General features: G+C 40.5%; 2 protein-coding genes across 4 annotated transcripts; one reads left to right on the forward strand and one right to left on the reverse strand.

The window, feature by feature from the left end:
• On the forward strand, nucleotides 1-12,543 carry LOC146371698 (acetyl-coenzyme A synthetase 2-like, mitochondrial). The gene is made up of 14 exons (XM_084953223.1): nucleotides 1-479; nucleotides 688-784; nucleotides 854-1,053; nucleotides 1,918-2,093; nucleotides 2,668-2,820; nucleotides 3,135-3,282; nucleotides 4,100-4,237; nucleotides 5,047-5,139; nucleotides 9,355-9,467; nucleotides 9,897-10,023; nucleotides 10,136-10,263; nucleotides 10,981-11,044; nucleotides 11,139-11,260; nucleotides 11,347-12,543. Exons 1-14 carry the CDS (start codon nucleotides 167-169, stop codon nucleotides 11,518-11,520), a joined length of 2,046 nt encoding a protein of 681 aa, XP_084809349.1. The 5' UTR covers nucleotides 1-166; the 3' UTR covers nucleotides 11,521-12,543.
• On the reverse strand, nucleotides 12,437-23,553 carry abcd4 (ATP-binding cassette, sub-family D (ALD), member 4). Of its 3 annotated transcripts, XM_084953225.1 has the most exons (20): nucleotides 23,408-23,553; nucleotides 23,187-23,282; nucleotides 22,948-23,066; nucleotides 22,570-22,697; nucleotides 21,286-21,425; nucleotides 21,083-21,199; nucleotides 20,125-20,250; nucleotides 19,192-19,242; nucleotides 18,927-19,021; nucleotides 18,715-18,836; nucleotides 17,129-17,220; nucleotides 16,861-16,950; nucleotides 16,450-16,655; nucleotides 15,847-15,938; nucleotides 15,659-15,695; nucleotides 14,076-14,125; nucleotides 13,927-13,979; nucleotides 13,785-13,861; nucleotides 13,504-13,619; nucleotides 12,437-13,226 (listed from the first exon to the last, which is right to left on the reverse strand). In XM_084953225.1, exons 2-20 carry the CDS (start codon nucleotides 23,225-23,227, stop codon nucleotides 13,125-13,127), a joined length of 1,854 nt encoding a protein of 617 aa, XP_084809351.1. In that variant the 5' UTR covers nucleotides 23,228-23,282; nucleotides 23,408-23,553; the 3' UTR covers nucleotides 12,437-13,124. The 3 variants fall into 3 exon arrangements, with proteins under 3 accessions (XP_084809351.1, XP_084809350.1, XP_084809352.1); XM_084953224.1 differs by having other exon boundaries at nucleotides 23,187-23,553; XM_084953226.1 differs by lacking the exon at nucleotides 12,437-13,226 and having other exon boundaries at nucleotides 13,526-13,619; nucleotides 13,789-13,861; nucleotides 23,187-23,553.
• Nucleotides 23,554-24,072: the final 519 nt, after the last annotated feature.

Genomic DNA, 24,072 nt, shown 5'->3' on the forward strand with positions numbered 1-24,072 from the left:
ACCGCCCTTTAACGCATCACTCCTCAAGCCCTTCCTCTTTGAACTCTTCGGAGTTTCCAAGTTTTCACCTCTCGAAATTTAATCTGTGTGATTTCCAGGATATCTCAACGACCTCATACGTGACGGGAACATCGTTCAGCAAGCACAGAGCACTTTCACTGACAATATGTGGCTACCGTACGGTTGCACTTCCAAGTACGTCGCTTCTTCTTTCGCTCGTCGGATTCTTGCTTCTTATCTCCATGTTTCGGGTCGAAGTCGGTGCAACGTCGCGGCGTTCATGCCGGAGGCTGCGGGCTTAGAGGGGGTGTCGGGCCGCGCGGCGCTGCGGGAGTTGTCCGTCTCCAACAGTGAGAGCTTCTGGGCCTCTGTGGCGCGCCACAGGCTCTGCTGGAGCACTCCTTTCCACACCGTGCAGGACTGTGACCTAAGCCGAGGCAAGATCAAGTGGTTCGAGGGAGGAAAGCTGAATGTGTCCGGTGAGATTGCGTCCACTTTTAAGTAGAATACAATAAGCATGTGTGCCATCGCACAAAGTTTTCTGTGCTCCCTTTATGTTGAGAAGCAAGGCCAGGTACTACTGTGTGTCATATATCTGCACATACAGTATCCTCATGGCACTGTGCTGATTAGTACACAAGGAGACCTCTGTCATCTCTCTGCGTGCTTCCTTCCGGACTCTTGCAGTGAACTGCTTGGAGCGCCATGTGCACACCTGTCCTGAGAGGGTGGCTCTGATCTGGGAGAGAGATGAAAGGGGGTCAGAGATGAAGTACACGTACAGGTAAGTAGTTTGGAGTTGGTGTTGCACTGATGGTTCTGGTTCCTGAAGTTCATGAGCATGTGTTTGCAGAGAGTTGCTGGAGATGACCTGTCGACTGGGCAACCTGTTAAGGCGGCATGGTGTGAAGAGGGGGGACTGCGTCACCATCTACATGCCTACCTGCCCGCTGGCCGTGGCGTCCATGTTGGCCTGTGCCCGCATTGGTGCGGCCCACAACGTGGTGTTTGCGGGCTTCAGCGCGGATGCCCTGGCAGAGCGAATCAGGGATGGTGAGATGTTATTATTGAGCTCCTAAAGCTGCCTTAGAGCTGCACCTGTCAACATTTTAATATCACAGCGGAGCAAATGACATCATGTGCTGTGCCAGTGGGCACTACTCATCGACCCAATCTGTAGTTCCCCTCAGCAAGGTCCCCGATGTTTTATACTTAATCATTTTTGTGATTTAGTTTTGGTTCTTCATCCATGATTTTGCAACTGTCTTATTAAACGGCTCTAAAAACTAGGAATCAATATGTAACTTATGTCTTTAGGGGGCAGGGCAGGATGTTTGCATTTATAATATTACATCAAATAAGTCACAAAGTTAAAGACACTGAGTGAAGTGATCAATACTGATCATACTGCATACCGAGTGCAGTGGTTAGCTGTGAGACTTTGGGTCCTAGCATCCATACTGTTACCCATGCTGCCCACTTAAACACTGTAGTCCATAGACTCCCCACATAACAGCCGCCTACCAACTGAGCATTCAAAATGCAGCTCACCACTCTACAAAAACTCCCTTTGTCTCAAGGAGCATGGCAAACAGTCCATGGCATTGAAACAGCTCCCCCAGTTCCAAGAAATCTGACTGAGGAATTATTCGAAGAAACCTAGTCCTTAAATCAAGAGGCCCCACAGTGAAGGGAAACAGGTTGCAAAGTGCAATCATAGTTTAAGGCAGCCATAAGGAACTTATTAATTAACTACCAACGTCTCAGTGTAAAACAACCCAGAACACCTGCAAAGGGGCCATGCCTATACCCCAAACATCAGAGCTTTTTGGATACTCCAAAACATCAGACAGGCGATTTTAAACTGTTTGTTTCTTTGTGTTATTTATTCTTTTTTTTTTTTTCAACTTCTTGCAGCTCAGTCCAGCACAGTCATCACGGTGAACCAGGGGGTCAGGGGTGGTAAGGTCACAGAGCTGAAGAAAACCGTGGACACAGCGGTGCAGAGCTGTCCGACAGTAAAGCAGGTTTTTGTTGCAATGAGAACAGACAATCCGGTTACCATGACGGCCAGGGACATTGCCATGGAGGAGGTGAGGAAGCAGAAAGCCAATCAAATCCTTAAAATCCAAATATAAGCTGTAGAGGGTAAATTGGGTATTTTTGAACAAATAACCGAAAGAAGAAAAATCACAGTTACTCATGTGAGTTTCTTTTAAATCTGATCAGTAACTAAAACAATCAATACTAGCATGCGCATTTTGCATCTTATATTGCATGTGTTTCCTCTTCATTTTTTGCAATTAGATCACAAGTGCATGTGATATGTTTTGTTTGCAATGAGCAAACAAAACATTAGAAATGAGAAATTAAGAAATCTCACACTCATGTTTCATGACGAACAAGGACCTAAAGTGACTCTGGCTGAACAGCTGAAATATGTGTGTCTATGTTAGCTCTTGAAACCAGTTTTCTTAGCTAGCCTCTGCTAAACTAATCAGGAGATTGACTAGTGACTGTCAGATATAACAACTGTGCACAGGCTCTTCTGACCTCCTGGCACAGTGACAGATACAAAATCTAAACACGGGTTGTTGTGTCTTCTTGTGATCTGGCCTTAAAAATATAAATGGTGTTGTAACTGTGTTTATTCACTGCATCGTACAGGAGATGCTAAAGGAAGATGTTGTGTGTGAGCCAGCTGTCATGAACAGCGAGGACGTCCTGTTCCTCCTTTACACATCTGGCAGCACAGGGAAGCCCAAAGGTCTTGTCCATACGCAGGCTGGATACCTTCTGTATGCTGCGCTCACACACAGGGTAAACAATCACTGTTTTCGTTATCGGCAAACACAGTGTTTAGCTCCCATTTCCCAACAAAGGCCATAAATGGCAAAAATGTGACGTCTAATTCCGTGTGACTATGTGTAAGAGGAAATCTCAGCCTGGTTTGCAGCACATTAAATGAGGAGGTTCTCTGAAATGTTTTTTGTATGATGGGACAGTTCAAGATTTTTGCTGTGTTCAGAAGGGTCAAATATTAGTATAATATTGAGCCACGTGATAGTGAATATTCAAAGTATTTTTATGTTTTTGTCTCGTCTAGTCCTCTAATTATTCCCTGTCATCACCAGTATGTCTTCAGCTACCACGATGGTGATGTTTTTGGCTGTGTGGCGGATATTGGCTGGATAACGGGACACAGTTATGTGGTCTATGGGCCGCTGGCCAACGGGGCAACCACTGTGCTGTTTGAGAGCACTCCTATTTACCCAGACCCAGGTATGAACATGATTACAACAAAATGGAAATTATGATTTGAGGTGTCCAAATACACTATCACAAAATAAAAAGTAAAATGTTTCTTTGATGGAAAGACATTATTGTAAATTTTTGTGTTTAATGATAGTTTAAAACCTGACGAAATGAACTTATGTGAAGAAACAAGTGCTCCTATTTCATGCTATGTATTGTTTTAAAGAGAGATCAGCTGAAGTTGAACTAGTGCTGGGGTGTACCTTTGTGTAATTCCAGATTGCACCACAAGATGGTGCAGCAAACTGCCGTGTGAGGGATTTATGATACCGTGTTTGCGTTTCTTTGCATAGCTTTATGACTGTGCAGAGTGAAGGATTATTGATATGCAGTCATATGAAAAACCAGCAGTGTGTAGCTTCCCATGGTTGACACCGTATGCAGGTTGCATGCTGATTGGCTGAAAAGTAAGCCAGAACAGGAAGTGATAGCCGATTGTCTCACATGGTGGGAGAAGCAGCATGAAAAGTGATTGGTTTAACACTCGGCTCTTTGTTGGTTATGGCTTGCTGAAGGACTGATAAAAACACAAACAAGAGTAGCGTGCAGACTGTTTGTGACACTGCCCCCTGGTGACAGTAAACAGCTACAACATGTAGATGACAATCTGCAAAGTTTTCCATTGTTTGAGCCGTTATTGGCACGGAAAAAGGCAAAGCTTCTTCAAGTGATAGGTTTTTAAAATAAATATAAAAAACAGTTTAAGGGTTCGGTTTTTAGGCTACTGCTTTATCCTAAACCCAAAAGTTTAAAAAAATAAATCAACATTTTGTCTTGTTCACAGGAAGATACTGGGACATGGTTGAGAGACTCAAGATCAACCAGTTTTATGGGGCCCCCACAGCAATCCGCCTGCTGCTCAAGTATGGAGATCAGTGGGTGAACAAGTACGACCGCTCCACCCTCAAAACCCTCGGGTCTGGTATGTGAAACAGGACGCTTAGAAAGAATAAGTATTTTTTCACCTGGTTCTCATTTGTGTAGCAATAGACATGAAGTCATGAGGCGGTTATAGACAGAGAGTTGCTGTGTAAAAAGTTTTAAGCCATCTCTAATTTCTTTGTGTTGAAAGAGACTTTCCAGCATTTTTTTTTCTTGAGCAATAGTTCAAGATTTCTGAAGGTCTTTTAAAGTTTTTCTTTGGATACTGGCTGCTTTTTCACTTATTTTCTGTCCGGGCCTTGTACCTGACAATTTTTCGAGAAAATTTTCTTTTTTGGTTGTTTGTTTCCTAAGTCATTTAACACTGCCCTATGACTCATTTAACTATAAAATGGCACAAAACTCATTGGATGAACCAGTGTTGAGTCTAAACATAACAGACAACTTAGAAAGAGCCAATTTTAAATTGTATATTTAGGCACTTTGTTACTAGCAGCCTGTCACAAAAAAATCTTTTGTCCCAATTTCTTTGTTCAAATCTAAAATGCCAACTATAACACACAAGCATACAATACTGTTTTTGCGCCAACAAGATTACTCATAAAGAGCTATTAGCCAATAACTTGCCAAATCTTAGCATGGTGTGTAGTGTGTCCTCCTTAAGTAAGTCAAGACGAGGGGAAACACGGAGAAAAGGCTAAAGTTTGCCGAATGACTCAAGAGCTGGACTGAACCACTCTGCTCCCAAAGAAAGTCTGTCTCTGTGGAAGCAAATTGTAAAGAAATGACAGGTGGCTGAATACTTTTGCACAGTACCGTATGATTTAAGCTATTCTTGTCTGTCTGCAGTGGGCGAGCCGATCAACACCGAAGCATGGGAGTGGTACCACAGAGTGGTCGGGGACGGACGCTGTCCTGTGGTGGACACCTGGTGGCAGACCGGTAACTGAACACACAGAAGTGACAGGTTTATTCACCACATTTTACAACACTACACTACATTTAACAGTTGCACAAACTCAGCTGGATACTTCAGAAATTTAAATATTAAATTATTGGAAAGAGTAAAGTTACAAAGTTCTGTATTTTTTTTTTTTTTATGCAGCTGTCTGCATAAAACAACCAAAGAGACTAAGGCTGGTTAAAATACCAGTGAGTCAGCTGGACCCTGGTGTCCTAAGTTATTTGCAGTTAATAACTGGTAATTATTAACAATCAGTGGATTGAAGTTATTGTTTCTTGCGTAGCGATGTGATTACAGCATGTTTGAGAGAAACGGCGAGAATCCCAGCCTGTAAAGAGCCGTTGATCATACTTCTCAAATGTATAGAACAATGAGATACAGATGTGTAGAGTTTGAGGTTTAGATCAATTTTTATTTCATCTCAAATAATTTGTACGCCCTTCACTTTCCTTTATGTGTTTGTAGTGCTATATTGCTGCTGTCAGGTTCATTAGTGCTGGAAAAAGTCAGTCATCACCTAACCAAGCATGGTCTATAAATGTTATATAGGGTGTGAGTCTATAGTCTGTCCTACTCTCCTTATATTGCCCTGTATTCTCTAGCTGATCTGTAATAATTCCTTTTTTGTGCTCACGTTGAATTTTCATGCTTCATGGCGAGTCTTAGAACATTCCTCATTCCTAATCCTTCCACAATGGGAACTTACTGTAAGGTCACGAACTCCTCCTCAAACGCAGCCACGTCTGCAGACACTAAAACAGTCCATCTTAAAGGGGAGAGAAGCTGCCTGAGTCCCTGTAGCAATAACAGTGTTATGTAATGTGTGTGTGTGAGACAGAGAGAGGGAGAGAGACATTTCTCTTCTCTTAGGAGTTAAAAATCAAACCACGTGTTTTCTTCTCAGACTTAAAGATTATTTCAGAAGCGGTTCAGGAAACCAAAGGAATGAGATTTTTTTTTAAAAAAGAAAAAAAAGAAGAAAATTCAATGGCTTTAACACTCAAGTCATCCACCACCAAAGCGGGGATAAGGACATTTAGATCTGAAGAGGATGCACTTCTCCTGTGTACTAGTCTGTGGTGCCAAACCAAAATCATGTGACTCCAGCACTGAGTATCCAAACGTAAAAACAGGTTGGACTTTCACAAAATGTTAGGATAAACGTGACGAGTCTCAGTTTCACCAATTTATTCTGCTCACGTCAACAAACACGCTAACTTGTCTGCCTTGTGGCCTTACTTGGAATGCTGAGATAAATCTTTCCCACACAGAAGTCTCACCAGCCCGCCTACGCTCAGTTCTGTAATTCTGGCGGATATCAGAACAAAAGTGCTGCTTTTGTACTGGCTTTTGTACATCCTTCTTGTTTGTTTACACACAGTTAAAACCCACTTGCAGTGCTGTGGAAAAAGTATTTGCCCCCTTCCTGATTTTTTTTTAACCTATTTGACACAATTAAGTGCTTCAAATAATTAGACAAATTGTAATATTATACAAATAAAACCATCATAAATACAAAATGCCGTTTATAAATGATGACTTAATAATAATAATGTGTATGTGTTAGTCCCCGTAGGGAAATTACTCCTCTGCGTTTAACCCATTCACCCAGTGAAGCAGTGGGCAGCCACCAATGCAGCGCCCGGGGAGCAGTGTGTAGGGACGGTACCTTGCTCAGGGGTACTCAGGGTAGCCGTTCAGTGGAGTCGAACCCCCGACCTTCTGATCATGGGGCAACCACTCTACCTACTGAGCTATCCCTGCCCAACTTAATCTATTAAAGGAACAAAGCTATCTAAAGCTATCTGACCCTGTGTTGAAAAGCAATTGCACCCGGCTTGTTAAATCATGAATTAACTGTGATTAACCTCATTTTTTGTATTTACCCTCAAGGTAACTTTGTCTAATATTAAATTGTTTGATCTAAAAGATGTAAGTGTGACAAATATACAAAAAACAGACAAACAAACAAACGGGAAGCTAGGATGTAGCCAGAACCAGTTTATCAGGCAGGCACTGCTGCTTCATCCTATTTATTATATTTTATTTTAACCTATTAAAGCTCCAAACCAAAATGTGCTCTTAAGTTTTCTTTTCTACTCTTTCACACTATTGCTTTTTTATCTTTATTTTCTTTTACATAGGATTATCAGAAGGTAGCAGAAACGTCTACCCCCTTCCTTTTTGTTGGTCAGTTGTGGCAGTTAGCTTGTTTCAACAGCAGGATGCACATGTTGTGACTGCAGAATTTATGCAGAAGTTTCCACTGGAAAGAAGAACTTGCAAAATAAACGTGTCCTTCAGCGTTTGATGACCGAAAGACTCCAAAATGCTGCACAAGTGTAGCATTGGATGGGACATAATAACATCATGTTAGAAATCAGCTGATTTTGCTAATAATGTCAGTTATCTCTTCATTAGATTGCATAATGACCTAATGGTGCAGAGCAGGGTTAATTACCAGACAAATGGCAAAAGTCCATAATTAATTGACGATAATTAAACATTAGAGCATCATGAGCTTGAGAATTACAGACACAGATATGACCTAAATACCCTACTTCTGTAAAAAGGATTATGTTGTTATGTTATTTTCATGGTCCAGTGTTTTCAATTAGGGCTAAGTGGCATTATTCATAAATGCCATTTGGTTGATCTGGAAGCAAGTAGCCTGTTTAGAGAGGAAAATGGATTTTAAGCCGTTGCTGGCGTACAGCCTCCATGTAGGATGATCCAGGACTGGAGAGGTGAGAGGACAGAGGATGATGGGAGGTTGAAAAGTAGCTTCAATCAGCGCAAATGAAGGGGAAAAATAGCTTAGTGTATTTAAACTTTCAGACACATGATGCCATCTAATCACTGGAAAAAGAGATAACCTAGTTGTGTCCAAAGTCAGCAAAATTCAAACTGGAAGCCGGGCTTGCTGTCTCCGGTTTTTATACTTAACTGCCTGTGTGCTCGACCTGGACTGTTTTTGTTAATCACATTGTTTCTTGGGACTGTGAAGCAACAACTCTCACAGTTACAGCTGATGTAAACAGGATGCCAGTGGCTAATGCTATTGTCGAATCATCTGTTGTGTCCTATTTTGTAGAAAGTCCCCTCTGTTGCTACCAACACCACCAGGAGGATTACCAGAGGTCCCTGATGTCCACGCAGACCTAATAGCATTTAATTTACTTAGTATGGCTGTAATTCCACAATCTACATCTGTAGCTATGAGAAGGGCTTACAGTAGATTCCCAAACTGCGATTTATTGAACTATGACAACATGTATGGGAATGTAGTATATTAGGCAAAAACAGAGTTCGTACAAGTGATAAGACCGCCTTTATTCTTCAGTTCTTCAGTTCACAGCCTGAACTCTCTTCGTCAAACTTTCTTCTTGGATGACATTCAAAGTTTTTCTTTAGATGTCGGCTGCCTTTTTTCTGCTGTCTGTTAAGATGATCCCACACGCCTTCAATAATGTTGAGGTTTCCCTTCCTCAAGAAGGACCTCTTGACATTCAACCTTCCACTTAGACCATTTTTTAAAATCCAGGTGCTATGTCAGGTCTTCCTTTTGAATTTCCTCAATTTTTTTAAAGAACATAATTCACGTCATGGCAATAAATATCAGGTTTTCAGCTAATAACTCTTTGGGAGTTTAAAAAATGCTGTTTTGTGTGTGTCAAAGTGTGTTAACTTTGGTATGCTGCTACTAAAAAGTGCCTAAAATTGGTTCTTTGTCTGTTGTGTGTAGACACAACACTGGTTCCTCCCTTGAGTTAGGTACCTTTTATGCTTGAATGATTCATAGATCAGTGTTAAGTGGCTTAATAAACAAAACAAAATCCTCTGAGCAACATTAAATTGGCAAAAACTGTTTAAATCAATGTGGCTAAGCAGAGAAATACGATGTATACTGAACACATCGCTGGGCCAAGTGCGGATCTTTGGGGAACATCTCTACCAAGTTTCAAATAAAATTTATAATAAAACTAATAATAATTGCCATAGCTAACAGTGGGATGTAATTTATTCCTTTGTACTATTAAATTTACTAAATGTGTCTGTCTGGAAAGCTTATTAAAGATTTTTATATACACTAACCAGTTGGCTTTGGGCTGAGTGTGAGGGACAGGGCAGAGTAATATGAAGGAAAAATGTTGAAATATATTTACACTTTACTCGCTCTGCTCTGTTCTCAGAGACGGGTGGCATCTGCATCGCACCAAGGCCATCAGACCCAGACGCAGAGATTGTCCCAGGAATGGCTATGCGACCCTTTTTTGGCATTAACCCGGTGCTTATGGACACTGAGGTGTGTGTGTGTGTGTGTGTGTGTGCTGTTCCTGCAAATGTTGGATGGCTGGGAACGACCTGGGAGATGGGGTCAGATTAGGATTATAAAATAGCCACCAGCTGTGTCACTTTTGATACTCCTCCCACTCCCACGATCAGGCCAAGTGTGTGCATGCCAAACTCCCTATTAAAAATCTGTCGCTCTGTTTTGTGCTGATTGAGGTTGCTTTAGCATTTGCAAAGCACAGATTGTGCTGACAGTTGGAGTGATGTCCCTGAGCCAGTCTTTTTTTTTTCTGCTTCTCATAACCAAAACATAGCAAAAAAAAATCATCCAGTGAGCTAAACGAGGTTTAATGTAGCGTTTCTGTGTGTCCTAGGAATGTTTTAGAAGTTTTGTAACACTGTTTTCTGGTTAACATTTAGCATTGTTTTTGGATTTCTTCAGGGCGAAGTGCTGACTTCCAACAACACATCCGGAGCCCTGTGTATGGCTCAACCTTGGCCTGGTATGGCCAGAACCATTCATAACGACCACCAGAGATTTATTGACACATACTTCCAGCCTTATCCTGGTACAGTTTTACGAGTTCAGGAACAGACCGCCTCTGTTTTCTTAATGTCTGTTTTCACATAAAGAGAAATGTACAGTCTCTAAATCCTTCTGTACTGGTGCACATAATATAGGTTACTTCTTTACTGGTGACGGTGCCTATCGGTCTGAGGAGGGGTACTACCAGATCACTGGCCGCCTTGATGATGTCATTAACGTGAGCGGTCACAGGATAGGGACAGCAGAGATAGAGGACGTAGTGGTAAGGCTTAACTTGAATGTCTTGCATTTCTTGCATTTCAAAAGCTCAAAGATACCTGATTAAACAAGGTTCACAGCTCTGAGCTTAAAAAGCAAAAAACACGTCATCTTTAAAGTTGAGTCCTTATTAAGCTCACAATGCATCTTTCTCTGGGAGCCCCAGAGCAATCTTCAGTTTCTCTGTAAAACTGACCTGACTTTTATGTTGAGGAGCATCACTGCTGATGGGAGCATGGTCCGGCTACAGCCCACAGCCTAAATAGTAATGCGCTGTAGAGCTCAATTATCAGCTCATCACTTCGCTGATATTATAGATCAATATTAACTATTTGCCCATCTATAAATATTGGCATTTATAACGGTCAGAAAAAGAAAACAAAAGAAGACGCCCTTCAAACATGTTGTTGACATTGCACACTGTGTCCACCAGAGGGCAATCTTCAACTTCTCAGTTGGAAAGCCCCAAAATGCAATAAACAGCCGATTCGAGTAGAGGTGGGCGGAGCCAAAATGAGTAAATAAATTACTACATATTACAAATGTTATAAATCTGTTCAAGTTTACTGTATCTGAAAGAAAAAACATATTGGCTGATGTATCAGATGCACTATATGGTTGTTTAATTTTTTTGTTTTAAATCAATAGTTTAATGCCTTTCTAGAAGAACCACAAAGTATGAAGATGCTGAATTTATCCTGTTTATGACTTCTGTAAACAGAATCAGTGTCCTGCAGTGGCTGAATCTGCTGTCGTAGGGTATACACACAGCATCAAAGGACAAGGTAAGAAACTCAGCACAGTTCCTTTCAGTGTAAATCAGTCAGCAATGTGTTTTGCTAAATGTAGCAGATAAATGTGTGATTTTTGCATCGTCAGGTGTCTACGCCTTTGTGGTGCTTAAAAAAGGCATCGATGTACAAGAGGCAGACTTGTCGAGGCAGCTAAACGGCATGGTATCTGAAAAGATCGCCAAGTACGCTTCTCCAGATTTCATCCAGGTAATTTTGTAGTGCTGACTTGAAAATGCTGGCAGTCATGACTGACTTTATTTAATAACTTCGCATTGTGTTGGTGTTTGTCACAGTTTGCCAAGCGTCTGCCAAAAACCCGCTCGGGTAAGATAATGCGACGGGTGCTGCGTAAAGTTGTGGAGAGCGACTTGGAGGGTTTGGGCGACCTCAGTACTCTGGATGATCCTGCAGCAGTTCAGGAGATCATTCAAGGTCACGAGAAACTCCTGAGTAAAAATCGACCATAAGGTGTTTTCTGAAGGAGAGAAGAGTGCACATGGCAAGCTTGCATGTTGCACTCCATTTTCATGAACCAGACCTGTGCCTTTGTATGAACACGTATTTTTAATAGCCAGATCATTCCGATAGGCTTTTTTAAAATCTGTCTACACTCTCCAGATAAACCAGACCCACAAAACCTTTAAAAAGTTCCCACCTAACCTCCCAGAACTTTTTACAAAATAATGTTATTTAATGAAGCCAGATGAAATTTCAATTTTTGGACGATTTTACAAGTTCTATCCCCTTTAAGAAAGGGAAACATGGAATTTTCAGGGTTGGAAAAACAAATGTCAATGTCAAATTTGACAATTTAAAAACTGCAAACGAGTTAATTTTACACAAAAATTCAAACTCTAAATCCAAAATCTTGTTTTTGTTCAGCACAATTTTCTAACCTTGAGCTTCAATGTCAAAAGAGGTGGTATTGAGTCAGAGAAAAAAATTGCACCAAATTATTGTCTATGACACAATAACGGGAAAAAAAGCATTGCTTGGTGATAATTCGCTACAGAGAAACTCAAAATGTGCACTTTAGGTAAACTTTAAAGGGCCGTATCACCATATGGGATTAGAGTCTGGCTGAAAGAATTTACTACATATGAGAGGTCTCTTTTTAGCCTACATTTTGATAGGATGATTTTTCTATCAGTGATTCTTTGGGTCAAAACTAATTTTCTATTGTTTCAAATTTCATATATCAGGTAGGAGATGGCATGTGATGGCTAGAAGAAATAATGCGAATTAAAAAGCACAAAATGTTGATGTACTTCAAGCTGGGATCATAGTATGAAGGTATAATTTTGTTTGCCTTCATCAAATATACCAATTTTCATGTGAGCAGACATATACCGACATATTTCTTAGAAGGAATTAAAAAGAATATTGTGTGAAAGTCTGTTTATTACACAGTAATAACCGTTTTCCCATTGGACATGTTGTACACTAAGCTACTGTAAAGTCACATAAATGCATTAAAGATTTACAGAGTTGTTTTTGTTTTTATCTTAAAATGTGAACTTTATGTGGAACCAGAACTTTTTGAGTGGTGTGACACACAAGCCTTCTTCAAACTATTAAAGTACCTCTGTTAACAGAACAAAGTGTGCTGTCTGAGAGCACTGGAATGTTAGCGAGTGACACGGCGAGGACCCTTTATGTTCCTTATTCCCCACACTGATAGACGATGTTGAGTCAATAGTATATAATTTAATACAATGTAATCACAGCCTTACAGTACACCCCACATCTATATACCTTATCTCTTCAGCATGTGTTTGATTATTATCTTTTTCTTAAAAATATTTAGATTAAAAGCACCGTCTCCACTGAAGACCAGGTCAGTCTAGAAGCTGCCATTTTTGGGGATAACAGATGGCGTACACAAAAGCAACAGAACCAAGAAGTGATTGGGTGAAATTCCAGTTTTCTTTTTTTAGTCCACACACTAAAAATCAAAAGTTAATAGTGGATTAGTTTGATTGATTTGGTTCTAGGAAGAATTTTCACATTCTTCTAAAGACACTGTGTAAACATAGACACTGGTTAAAGCATTTCAAATAGATGGCCGCAGTCACATTGCTTCATCTCTGAGACTGAGGTTTCCGCTAGCTCCTTTTAACTTTGTTAACTCCCATCGGCCTTCTCCACACAGCTTCAGCTGGACATCATGGTACTGGAAAAACAAAGTTTCACATAATGTAGTAACAGTTGGACAGATCTGAGAACAAGGTAAGAGAAGGCAGGTGAAACTAAGCCACAAGAATGTATTGCTGATCAACTTTACTCTTTTTGGAGATGTGGAAGAGTCATACAAAGCAACCCATTTACTGGGATTTGGCTCAACAACAGTGACTAAAGCAAAAGATGTATCCAAGAACAGCAAAAGTTTTGAGTGTGCAGGCTGTAATTTCCACCAGTTATCCTAACTGGAGTCGGGATGTTTGGCCTACCTTCTCCAGGCTGCTGCGATGTCCCAGACTGACCAAAGTCATGCCCAGCTGTTTGCAAGTTCGGTACAGCTGTGCTTCCGCCTCCTCGGTCAAAGCACTAGTGGCTTCATCTAAAACTAAAGTTCAAACACCAGAAAGTTGCAGACTAGAACACATCAGTCTAGTAAACACAGCAAACAGCCTCAGCTCACCTGAACCACACACTCAGCACGACTAAAAACTTCATCAGTGCATGCATGTTTTCTTATGAGATGCTCTAGTGAGTATCCAGAGGAGCATACTTGCATATTTGGGCTGCAGGTAGAAGAGTCGTGCAAAGGAGAGACGCTGCATTTCACCTGGAGACAGAACATCATACCTGCAGAGAACAAAAACAAGCTTGAGGAAGTATTACACAGTTTTACTTCTTTAATTGTTTCTTACCAGTTCCAATCCACTTTCTCATCCAGCCCGCCCGTCCGTTTCAGCAGACTGGACTGCACACACATCAAGGTTTTATTTAGCATGAGTGAAAATGAAAAGTAATTTCATGAAATAACATGCATTGGAGATGAAAGAAGAATTTATCTCACCACTCCGGCTAGTTCCAAGAATTGTATAATTCTGTCATCATCCACCGACCCTGAAAACATGACATGTAATTCTGGTTTTTCTTGAATTCTCTACAGCACTGCCATTTAGTACCAACGATCCTCAGTAAAATAAATACGCGTGCGCACACGTACACACAATATATTTGTAAAAAATAAAAATATGTTGATTCTGGATTTGGTCGAACAGCTCATTGCTAAAGAGGTTAATTTACAATAGAAGATCCTGAGGTACTTAAAGAGGGCTCTTTAGAGAGGCTGAGCTTTCTTCTTAACAACTTAAGAACTTGTAGAATTAAAGTGTAGTGGAAATTCATGTGCTCAGAAACATGGAAACTGTTGTCAGAGAGCACAGACAAACTATCCTGTGTAATCAGTCAAAAAAAAGAACTGCAGGGAACGCATTGATGGGAACTGCACCCTAACTGAAAAGAAGTCTCTGCAGCAGATAGTGAGGACAGCAGAGAGGATCATTGGAGGCCTTCTCACATCCATCTCCCAACTCTATGACAGACCCATTATCCGACGTGCGAACAGCATAGTGAAGGACACTTTCCACCCCTCACATGCACTGTTCTCCCTCCTTCCATCTGGCAGACGGTTTCGCAGCATTAAAACCGTAACGACCAGACACTGCAAGAGCTTCTTCCCCCAAGCAGTCAGAGCCCTCAACTCACTACCATAAAAGGACTGATATAAACATACACCTCTACAAACACCTTACAATACTCATCAAAAGACTCAAAAACAAAAACTTCCACAAATCCACTACAAACTGGACCTGGGAACAATATGCTTATTTGAACACTCAGTCACATAGTTCTGAGCACACATCTAAATTATATTATATTTGCACATTTTGCACGTCTTTGTCATGTCTCGTCAATAATATCCTAACGATAACTTGAAACTGGTATTCAATACCTACTGCACATTCCACTTTGTATTGTCTCTGTCCTGTCTTTGTTTATCGTACAGTTAATATTGTATAGTTACCATTATAGTATTGTATAGTTAGTAATTAGTACCTTTTTAGCCCTAATTTTATCAAAACCTAGCATGTCATTTATTTGTAATTCCTAGTTTTATATCTCTTGGAGATATATCCTTTATATATTTATAAATGGACCATGGGGGGTTTAGGGTGAAACAGCATTTCGGTACACTGTATACTGTGTATACTACTGTACTGACAATAAAGCTCTTGAATCTTGAATCTTGATGATTTCAGCAAGACAAAGCTGAAGCAAAAGGAACTGAGTGCAGTACTGGCCTGCCTGCCACTGACAGCATTTGTAGCAAAGATTACAACAAAGGAAAGGTCCAAACCGCTGAGCAGCTGAGGCACTAAGTGGCACAGGGACAATGAGTCCTTCCACATTCAAAACTGCAGCAACCGTTCTCCCCAGTTTTGACACACTTAAAGGTGTTGTTTTAAAAGAAAGGCAGATGTAACACAGTGATGAGCTTGCCTCTGTCCCAACAAAATACACCACACACACAGATTAACTAATAGAGTAGCTTTCCTCTGGCTAATTAGCTGTTGATCACATTTAATACAATACCTGATGCAGGGTAAATATCCTTCAGTGGGTAGATCACCTGTTGGAAACAAGTGTTTCAGTAAATTACCAAAAGTTTTTTTTTTTTTTCCTTCTTTTTTTTTTTTTTTTTTTTTTTTTTTAGATATAAACATATCAGCGCTTTATATAAAAGACAAAATTTGTAGAAAAACAGCACAATAAGAAGAGACCTGCTCACGCAGAGTGCCATCGGTCAGGTAGGGTTTCTGTGGCAGGAAGAGCGTTCCTCTGGGCCCAAAGCACGTGGTCATCTGGACAAAGCCTGAGGAAAAATGAAGGACAGACAGCTGAATGAATGTATTTGTGCTTTACAGTTTCTATTTGATGGCTTTACACTACCTTCACATATCTCTCCCAATCAAACGAAATAAATAAATAAACAAAAACAAGCTAGTAAATTTATTTACCCCCATATCGTGGCTTTTTAAAAACATAAAATTTAAAGTAATGGAACCTTTGTTGTTGCTATTGTTCCTCAAGTCAGTGAAGTGCAGTACTGATGAGTTCTCAACAATACATGACAACATCTGTGTAAAACTATGATCTGTTTTTCATGTTCATACTTGCCATATACAAATCTCTTTAAATAACTCAGACTCAGTTTCTTTGTTATTTATGTATTTTTCCCATCATTCTTAGTCCCCCCCATGTTATGCATTGTTATTATTGCCCTTTTTTGTGCCGTCTTCGCTTCTCCTGATTTGCTAAAGAGTTAATACAATAATAAAAAAAGATCAAATTAAGCCAAACAGTCCCAGTTCTTCTGCTCTCACCGCTGTGTGCTTCCCAGAGACGGTTGAGGACCCGCAGCAGTGAAGTCTTGCCGGTGCCCGTGTTCCCCACCACCAACAGATGAGTTCCCTGGCTGATTTTCAGACTCAGGTCCTCCACCAGCAGCTCATCGGAGAAAGGGGATTTGTATGAAAGATGGTCCACGATGAAGGCCGTGTCCACTGGGCCTGCGTGGATGTTGAAGTCACTGTGTGGAGAGGTGGTGATGTGTGATGTAGTTGAGGCTCAGAGGTTTTGGTATAAACATGAATTTTTACCATCTTCTTTTCCCGTTTCCATTTCTGTATGTTTAATGTAATCTAATAAATACTCCTCACATGCAGCCTGCTTCTTAAATCATCACACTGTGCTTCTTTTTTTAACGCAGCAGAGAATAATGTGCCCACACAAACCTGTCAAAGTCGTAGCTTTCTCCTGACGCTGGGTCATAGTCGCACTGCTTGCGTAGGATGTCATCCATCACCTCCCTCAGCTCCCCGATCCTGACCACAACACACACACACACACACACACACACACACACACACACACACACACACACACACACACACACACACACACACACACACACACACGGTTATGGAAAGGTGGACGGTATACACAAATCCTGCTGTCATCATTTGTCCTCAAAGAGGTGAATTTAAGTATGCAGCCTGATACCTGTGGGTGTATCCAGCCACATCTGACAGAGTAGTTGACAGGTCTATTAACTGCGTGAAACCATTTATCAAGTAGATGCACACAAAGGCGTTCTGAATGTGAACAAGGAGAGGGAATAAGAAGCAGAGAGTCAATAAGAGACAAGGTTTGTTTGTTTTTTCAAAAGGTCTGCATGCACAACAAAACATTCGGAAGTCAAATGTGTGCAGTGCAAGAGATGGCGTTTACGTTTTTGAGGGGATAAAAAGGATTTTGGTGCCACCTAGTGGGTAAACTACTCTACTAACAAACATGATGGATTTCCTCTTTCAGCCCCACTATAAGGAAAGCATTAGAACAGTGTGCACTCATGCAAGACAGCAGTTTTGGATTTTATCTTCTAATTTAGTACTGATGTCATCCGGTTAAAAATATGCACAGATACTCAGAACTATCTGGCTCCCACATATTGAAGTAGCCACTTCATTGGGTACACTTGTTCAGCAGCTTATTATAAATAGTCAATCACATGGCAATGCTTTTAGATGTGCAGACATGGTCAAAACATCTTGCTGAAGTTTTAGCTAAGCATCAGAATGAGGAAGAAGGTGGAGGTGAATTTGAACATGGGATGGTTCTAGGTAGCAGACTGGTTTGTGTGAGGATTTTACAATCTGTTGCCTCTGCTGAGATTATCCTCACACAAACATCTCTAGGCTTTACAGAGAATGATTTAAAAAAAAAAAAAAAAAAAAAAAAACAGAGAGAAAATATCCCATGAGCAGCAGCTCTCTGGGTGAAAATGCATTGTTGATGTCAGAGGTCAGAGGAGGGCCCTTCCTCTTTGGGTCCCTTAGTACCAACTAAGCATCATTTAAGCCCCACAGTCCACCATCTCCATCCCTATATGATCACAGTTTGCCCATCTTCCAATGAAACTTGTTCCAGCGAGATAATTCACCACGTCACAAAGAACAAATCCTCTCAATCTGGTTTCTTGAACATGAAACCTTGTAAATGGTAAATGGCCTGTATTTGTATAGCGCTTTACCAGTCCCTAAGGACCCCAAAGCACTTTACACATCCAGTCACCCACCCATTCACACACTGGTGATGGCAAGCTACATTGTAGCCACAGCCACCCTGGGGCGCACTGACAGAGGCGAAGCTGCCGGACACTGGCGCCACCGGGCCCTCTGACCACCACCAGTAGGCAACGGGTGAAGTGTCTTGCTCAAGGACACAACGACCGAGACTGTCCAAGCTGGGGTTCGAACCAGCAACCTTCCGATTACAAGGCGAACTCCCAACTTTTCCAACACCTTGTTGAATCGTGCTGAAACTTGTTGAAAAAATGAAGGCAGCACTGAAGAAAAAAGGGTGTCTAACCCAGTACCAGAAAGGTGTACCTAATAAGGTGGCTGGTACTTTTACATTTATTGAGGTATTAGGTTATCATGCAACATAATACAAATGGCTCAAACTGCTGCCTAACCAGGACGTACACAGTTCCTTTTTTTAATCGTTTATATAGCTCTGTTTTAAGTTCTATTCTGACATAAATAAAAAGAGGAATTTAAATAAGAAAAGACATAAAACATGTCTACCTTGCTGATGAGAGCACTAAGTTCACCAGGAGTGAGACTATCGTAAACACCACTAAAAATGGGAATGGCGATTATAATGTAGCTCAGGAATCCTCCAAGGTAGTCAAATGTGTTCACTCCAACTGTGAAAGGAGACATTACAGGCTTAGAGGTTGAGTGTACAAAGTAGTGTTATATAAACATGATAACAGTAAGGTATAGAACTTTCTCACTATAAAGCCAGAGCTCTTTGTTTATGAGCCTCTTTTGAGTATACAACAGAGCCTGCAGTCTGCGGTCTGTCCTCATGAGCTCCACTTTACCAGCTCTGCAAGTAGAGACAGGCGGATTTTTTTTTTCATTTTGTTCTCTGGTTTCATTCGATTTCTGAATAAGCTCTATCAATACATCTTATCAATACAGGAAGATACACTCAAACTGTCTGGCAACAATAACAGCCACCTTTGCAGGATCAGTAATGTTGTGGTTGTGTCTCACCTGTAAAAAGCTGCAGACTCTGCATTGACACGGATTTGCATGTGCTTGAATCTAGACATGAAAAAAACCATTTGTGATAAAAATGTGCATCAATTGCAATTTAAAAGAGATACATCTTGCTCATTTCCAGATCCTTACTAGACTACCCACAACAGTATATTTGCATGATTCAGAGTTCAAAGCAATGTGGATGAACAGCCTCTCAGTTCATCCACTGTACGAACAGCCGCACGTTTCAAATGTCACGTAATGCTTCCTTCTGCACAAAATAGACCTACAGAGCACAACCTACTCCAATCAGAGATGGAGGAGCAGATGATACAGAACTATAAAGAATATGAAAATATAACAAATAGCATCACTTTTACAATAGAAAAGCACACAGATCAGTTTCCCTCAATAATCCACCAATCTCACTTCATAGTATACCCCTCAGGAGGCTTCTGTTGTCTTCTCTCACTGATTTCATAAAGATCTGAATCTGACGGTTTAGAGCAGTGTGAAACCTGAGCTGGTGGCTTACAGAGATCATGTGTACCCTGAACTCATTATTTGAGGATTTCTCCATGTTTAATATAATCATTGCATGCTGTTGTGACAGTATATACATGACAGGAAATAAAGAAAACCATAAAAGATTCACTTTAACAGAAACCAGTTGATCTGTTCCTCTCTGAACACAAAGGGAGGCTGTTTCAGCTTGTGATAGATTCTTCTTTTAAAAAAGCAAACTGGTGCATATCCTGTGTTACACAGAAGGCATTGCGCCAAAGCCTACAGATATTTCCTTTTAACAGAACCCAAGTGTCTTTGACAACAAATACAGGAAGGATTTGTTTCAAACAAAGCTGGCAGAATACCCAAAGACTCTGTTAGAGGTTAAATCAATCTGCTGTTAGCACAAATTTACAAACTTATAAAGGCTGAACCTACCTGAAGTCTCCCTCCAGCTTCTCTTGCTCAAAGAGAGTTGACACAATCGGCCCCATGAGGATTTTATTGGCAATAGTCCCGATTACAAAGTAACCAAAGATACTCACAGGACCAATCCAGCCAGTGCTGCAAAGCAAAGCAACTTTAGGAGCCCGTTACATCAAAATACATGGAAACAACACAACACTTAAAGTGCACACAGTGATATTCAAAGAGTCATTTTGCTGCTTTTACAGCTCACATTTAACCTTTTTCCTCTCTGGAGGCCAGCATATCGAGTCCAGGCTGTACATGTTATATAAATGCAACCAGCGCCATTTTCAAAGGTCACCACCTATGGCACGAATACAACAAAGACCACCTGGTATTACTACAACTACGGCTGATGTAGAATTTGTTGAGCCCAGGATTTTTTAGAAAGGGTTAAAGGGGTCTGTTATTTTTACAAGGCTGTTATCTTCTCTCTAACTGACAGTTTTTGATAAAGTGGAAGCAAACGGTCATTTTTCACTAGATTTTTTCCAAATCTTACTGCAGTCTGATGATAAGGACAAGAAGCTTTATTGTATGTCAGAATATGCTTCCCATCCATAGTAGAGGTTGTTCTTTTGCCCTCACTGTTTTGCAGCCTGTTACTAAATTTGAGGTTGTTCTTTTTTTCCAGCTGGAAATGTCAAACAGGGCTTAGGGCTTAACAAAAAGCCCCAATTTAGCCTGAATTTTAATAAGGTCAAAGTTGCAGCAGACCTTTTGTAGAGCACATGTAATGCTTTAAATGACATATAACAGGTATTTATTCTTCTAACTTTCTAATTCCATCCCTTGTTTTATGTACTCTGGACCTCTCTAAAGGACAGATATTCAGAAACGTGGCTGTAAAACTGTGGCACCCCAACATAGCTGAATGATCTCTACCACAGTGTGTGATGGGGTTGATCATACAGCACAACGTGCTCACCTGTGAAAGCAGTGGTAGGTGTAGTAAGTCAGGGTGAACGGTGAGATGATCAGGCGACTCGCCATGCTGCTCATCTGCTTACACAACCTCTCTGCATCCTGACTGATCCGCTGGTCTCTGCCCACAACAACGCAATTAGACAACGACAGCAAAACATTTTCATGCATAACAATACACCAACCAGGAAATGCATTCATGCTTACGGGTTGTCTATGTCCTCTCTGAGCACGTTGAGCGTGTAGTAGACTCTTCCCTGGAAGTAGGCCAAATGGAGGCTCTCTGTTAGCGTCTTCCTCCAGCTGACATACATCTGATTGCAAATGTACTGGTCAATACTTTTCAACTGCATGGGAGGGGAACAACAAAGAAGGGGAGAGAGGAAAAGTAACAATAAGTGACAATAACTTAAATAAAGATGTTATAGATCAGGAAAGACCTGCCACAGAAGTTCCTTTAAAAAGCAACATGCTTAAATAAGCTGACTAAAGTTAGTTTCTTAGGTTCAAAATCCAAGCAAACACAATCAAGACCAAATGCATGCGGCTATAAAATGGTCATGTCAGGTTGTCCTGACCTTATAAAGTTGCTACTGTTACAGCATCAATCCAAAGGTGTGATGCCATGCAGTAAAACATAAGAAACTATTTATCAAACTTTTGACTTAGGTATTTGAAATGCGCATCTGAATGTAACAGATAATGTACACTACTAAACAGGTTCTGATAAATAAAGTATATGCAGTTGCAGAGACTTAGTGTTAATCTTATAAAAACTGTATATTTCACAAACCAAACCTGCATGACTCGCGTTAATTAATTCGATCCCAAGAGGAGAAACAAATCCCTTTAGGCTTGCTTCAGGAAGTGCATCCGGCATAAAAACGGCGCCAAATCAAACACAGAGCTACCACTGCGGTGACCCCTTGCGAATAGGGGAGCAGCTAAAAGCAGCTATTTCTGTTTCCTTAAATCCTTAAATCTACGTATTTTATTTAAGCGTTTAAAAGGGAAAATGCAGTTTGACATACTTCTGATACAGTGCGTGAAACTGATATGCTGCACACAGAGTTTACACCTATTGTTAATTTCCAGCCCTTGTCAGGCTAAAATAACAATACACTATAAATACAAAACTACCATAAATACACATATTAGTAAAATATACAGTAGTAAAAGAAAGATGCAGAAAATTAACATTATTTCCAAATGTATGAACAGCAATTAGATTATCATATAAATGATTTAAATGACTACACCTATACCAATCAATATGAGATGGGTTTCTACTATAGCTTTAATTTGAACAAGTATGTGTCTCATTAAAATTAAAAATACATTTTTTTCAGGGGCGACTCGGCCAAGAAAGCATAAACAGACATACTGGACACGCGTGAGACAGCGCGTCTGTAGGGTGTTAATCTTATTTGCTTTGCAGGATAAATGGTACTGTATGTTGACTTCTGTCGTTCCTCTGCTACTTTAACTTACTGTGGAGTTGAATAAAATGAGCACCATGGCAGTGCCCACCAGACTCCTGAAGCCTGAGTAATTTTTGTCTGCCAGCACATTGTAGAAGTGGCTGGGGAGGACTCCCACCTGGTAAATGATCAGCTGCTCTGATGACAGAAAAACACGTGTTAGCACATTGTATCATGAGGAAGGAGTCAGTTCAAACAGTGACTCATAAAAGAGCAAAATGATTAGCTAAAGGTCATCAAGAAAGAGACAAAGCCTCCTGTGGTCAGGGCTCATTTGACTGCAGTCAATGCAAGCTTTCTGATGCTATCAGAAGTTCCTCAAAGTTAGACCACAGTCATTTTACAGTTTCCTCCTCTTTTTGTTCTATTACACTCCTCCAGCTGTTACCTGCCAGAGTAACGCCCAGCAGCGTCCCAAACATCAGGACACTCTGACTGGTCCATGATGGGAACAAGACCTTCTGGATGCTGCAGAACCTCTGCACAAACCTCCAGTCTAACTGTGGCCTGATTTGTGTGAACAGACAGAGAAAGAGTGGAAATTACAAGATATTTTGAATGACCTTCACTCCTCATCCCCCAGCACCACCTTAAAACCCAAAGAGTGAGTGCGGAAAAGGTTCTTACCTGTCCCTGCCTCGGAGATTTGTCTTTTCCAAACGAGGCATGTGCGCGGGCGGCAGATGACTTGCTTATGTAGACAAAACTTCACATAAATTGTTCCTGTGTCATAAAAGCCGATCCAGCCGGCAGGTCAAGGTAAACTAAGATTAGCAACAGGAAAACTTTTAACTGTTAGCGAGGAAAGTTGGAAACAAAATTCAACGAAAAATCTCTAAAATAACTACCTCACTTACTGCTGTCACGGCTACATTAGTTAGCCAACACGTCATATAACCTTAATGTAATAAATCCTGCTATCCTGCTGCTCCACTGTGAACCACAGGAGTAGAAGAAAAAAATGTTTTGGACGGTGACTGTCAAACTACGGACTTCCGGGTTATCAGGTGACCAGCAGTTTCCAAAATAAAAGCTCAAATAGCTTTTAGGCGGAATTTTTAAAAATATTGAAAGCGATTCTACACGAGTGCACGTGCACTATATAATTAGTCTATTTATTTTTTATTTTAAAAAGTATCAAGCGCCAATTTGAGATGTTCAAAACATTTATTCCTGAAAAAAAGCAAAAAATACTTCACAGGGACACCTAGGTGGGAATAAAGCCTAATCACACTCCATCCTGCTTTAGGTTTTTTAGATTCACTTTTTGCTGAAAAAGAGGTAATGTACAATTAAAAGATAATGTACAATCATATATAAAGGCTTTTCCACTACCATCTCAGGTGAATGGAAAAATAAAAATAAAAAAACAGAGAAAGAAAAATAAAGAAAATAAAAAGATGTAGCTGCAAGTCAGTCTTTAAAATAATTTAACTATATAAACATAGAAGCAACTTAAAAATTCTAATGTTTCTGGAATAATATTTAATTATGAAATAACTGTAATATGGCA

Source organism: Perissodus microlepis, chromosome 15 (genome assembly GCF_051167445.1).
Source record: "Perissodus microlepis isolate ML-2025 ecotype Zambia chromosome 15, ASM5116744v1, whole genome shotgun sequence".
NCBI classification, from domain to species: Eukaryota; Metazoa; Chordata; class Actinopteri; order Cichliformes; family Cichlidae; genus Perissodus; species Perissodus microlepis.

Coding starts and splice junctions, on each gene's coding strand:
- LOC146371698 (XM_084953223.1), top strand. CDS start 167: ATGTGGCTACCGTACGGTTGCACTTCCAAGTACGTCGCTTCTTCTTTC. Junction 480..687: donor AGGAAAGCTGAATGTGTCCG/GTGAGATTGCGT, acceptor GGACTCTTGCAG/TGAACTGCTTGGAGCGCCAT. Junction 2,821..3,134: donor ATGCTGCGCTCACACACAGG/GTAAACAATCAC, acceptor TGTCATCACCAG/TATGTCTTCAGCTACCACGA.
- abcd4 (XM_084953225.1), bottom strand. CDS start 23,227: ATGCCTCGTTTGGAAAAGACAAATCTCCGAGGCAGGGACAG. Junction 21,200..21,285: donor AGAGAGGACATAGACAACCC/GTAAGCATGAAT, acceptor TGTTGTGGGCAG/AGACCAGCGGATCAGTCAGG. Junction 13,980..14,075: donor TCTTGGAACTAGCCGGAGTG/GTGAGATAAATT, acceptor ATGTGTGTGCAG/TCCAGTCTGCTGAAACGGAC.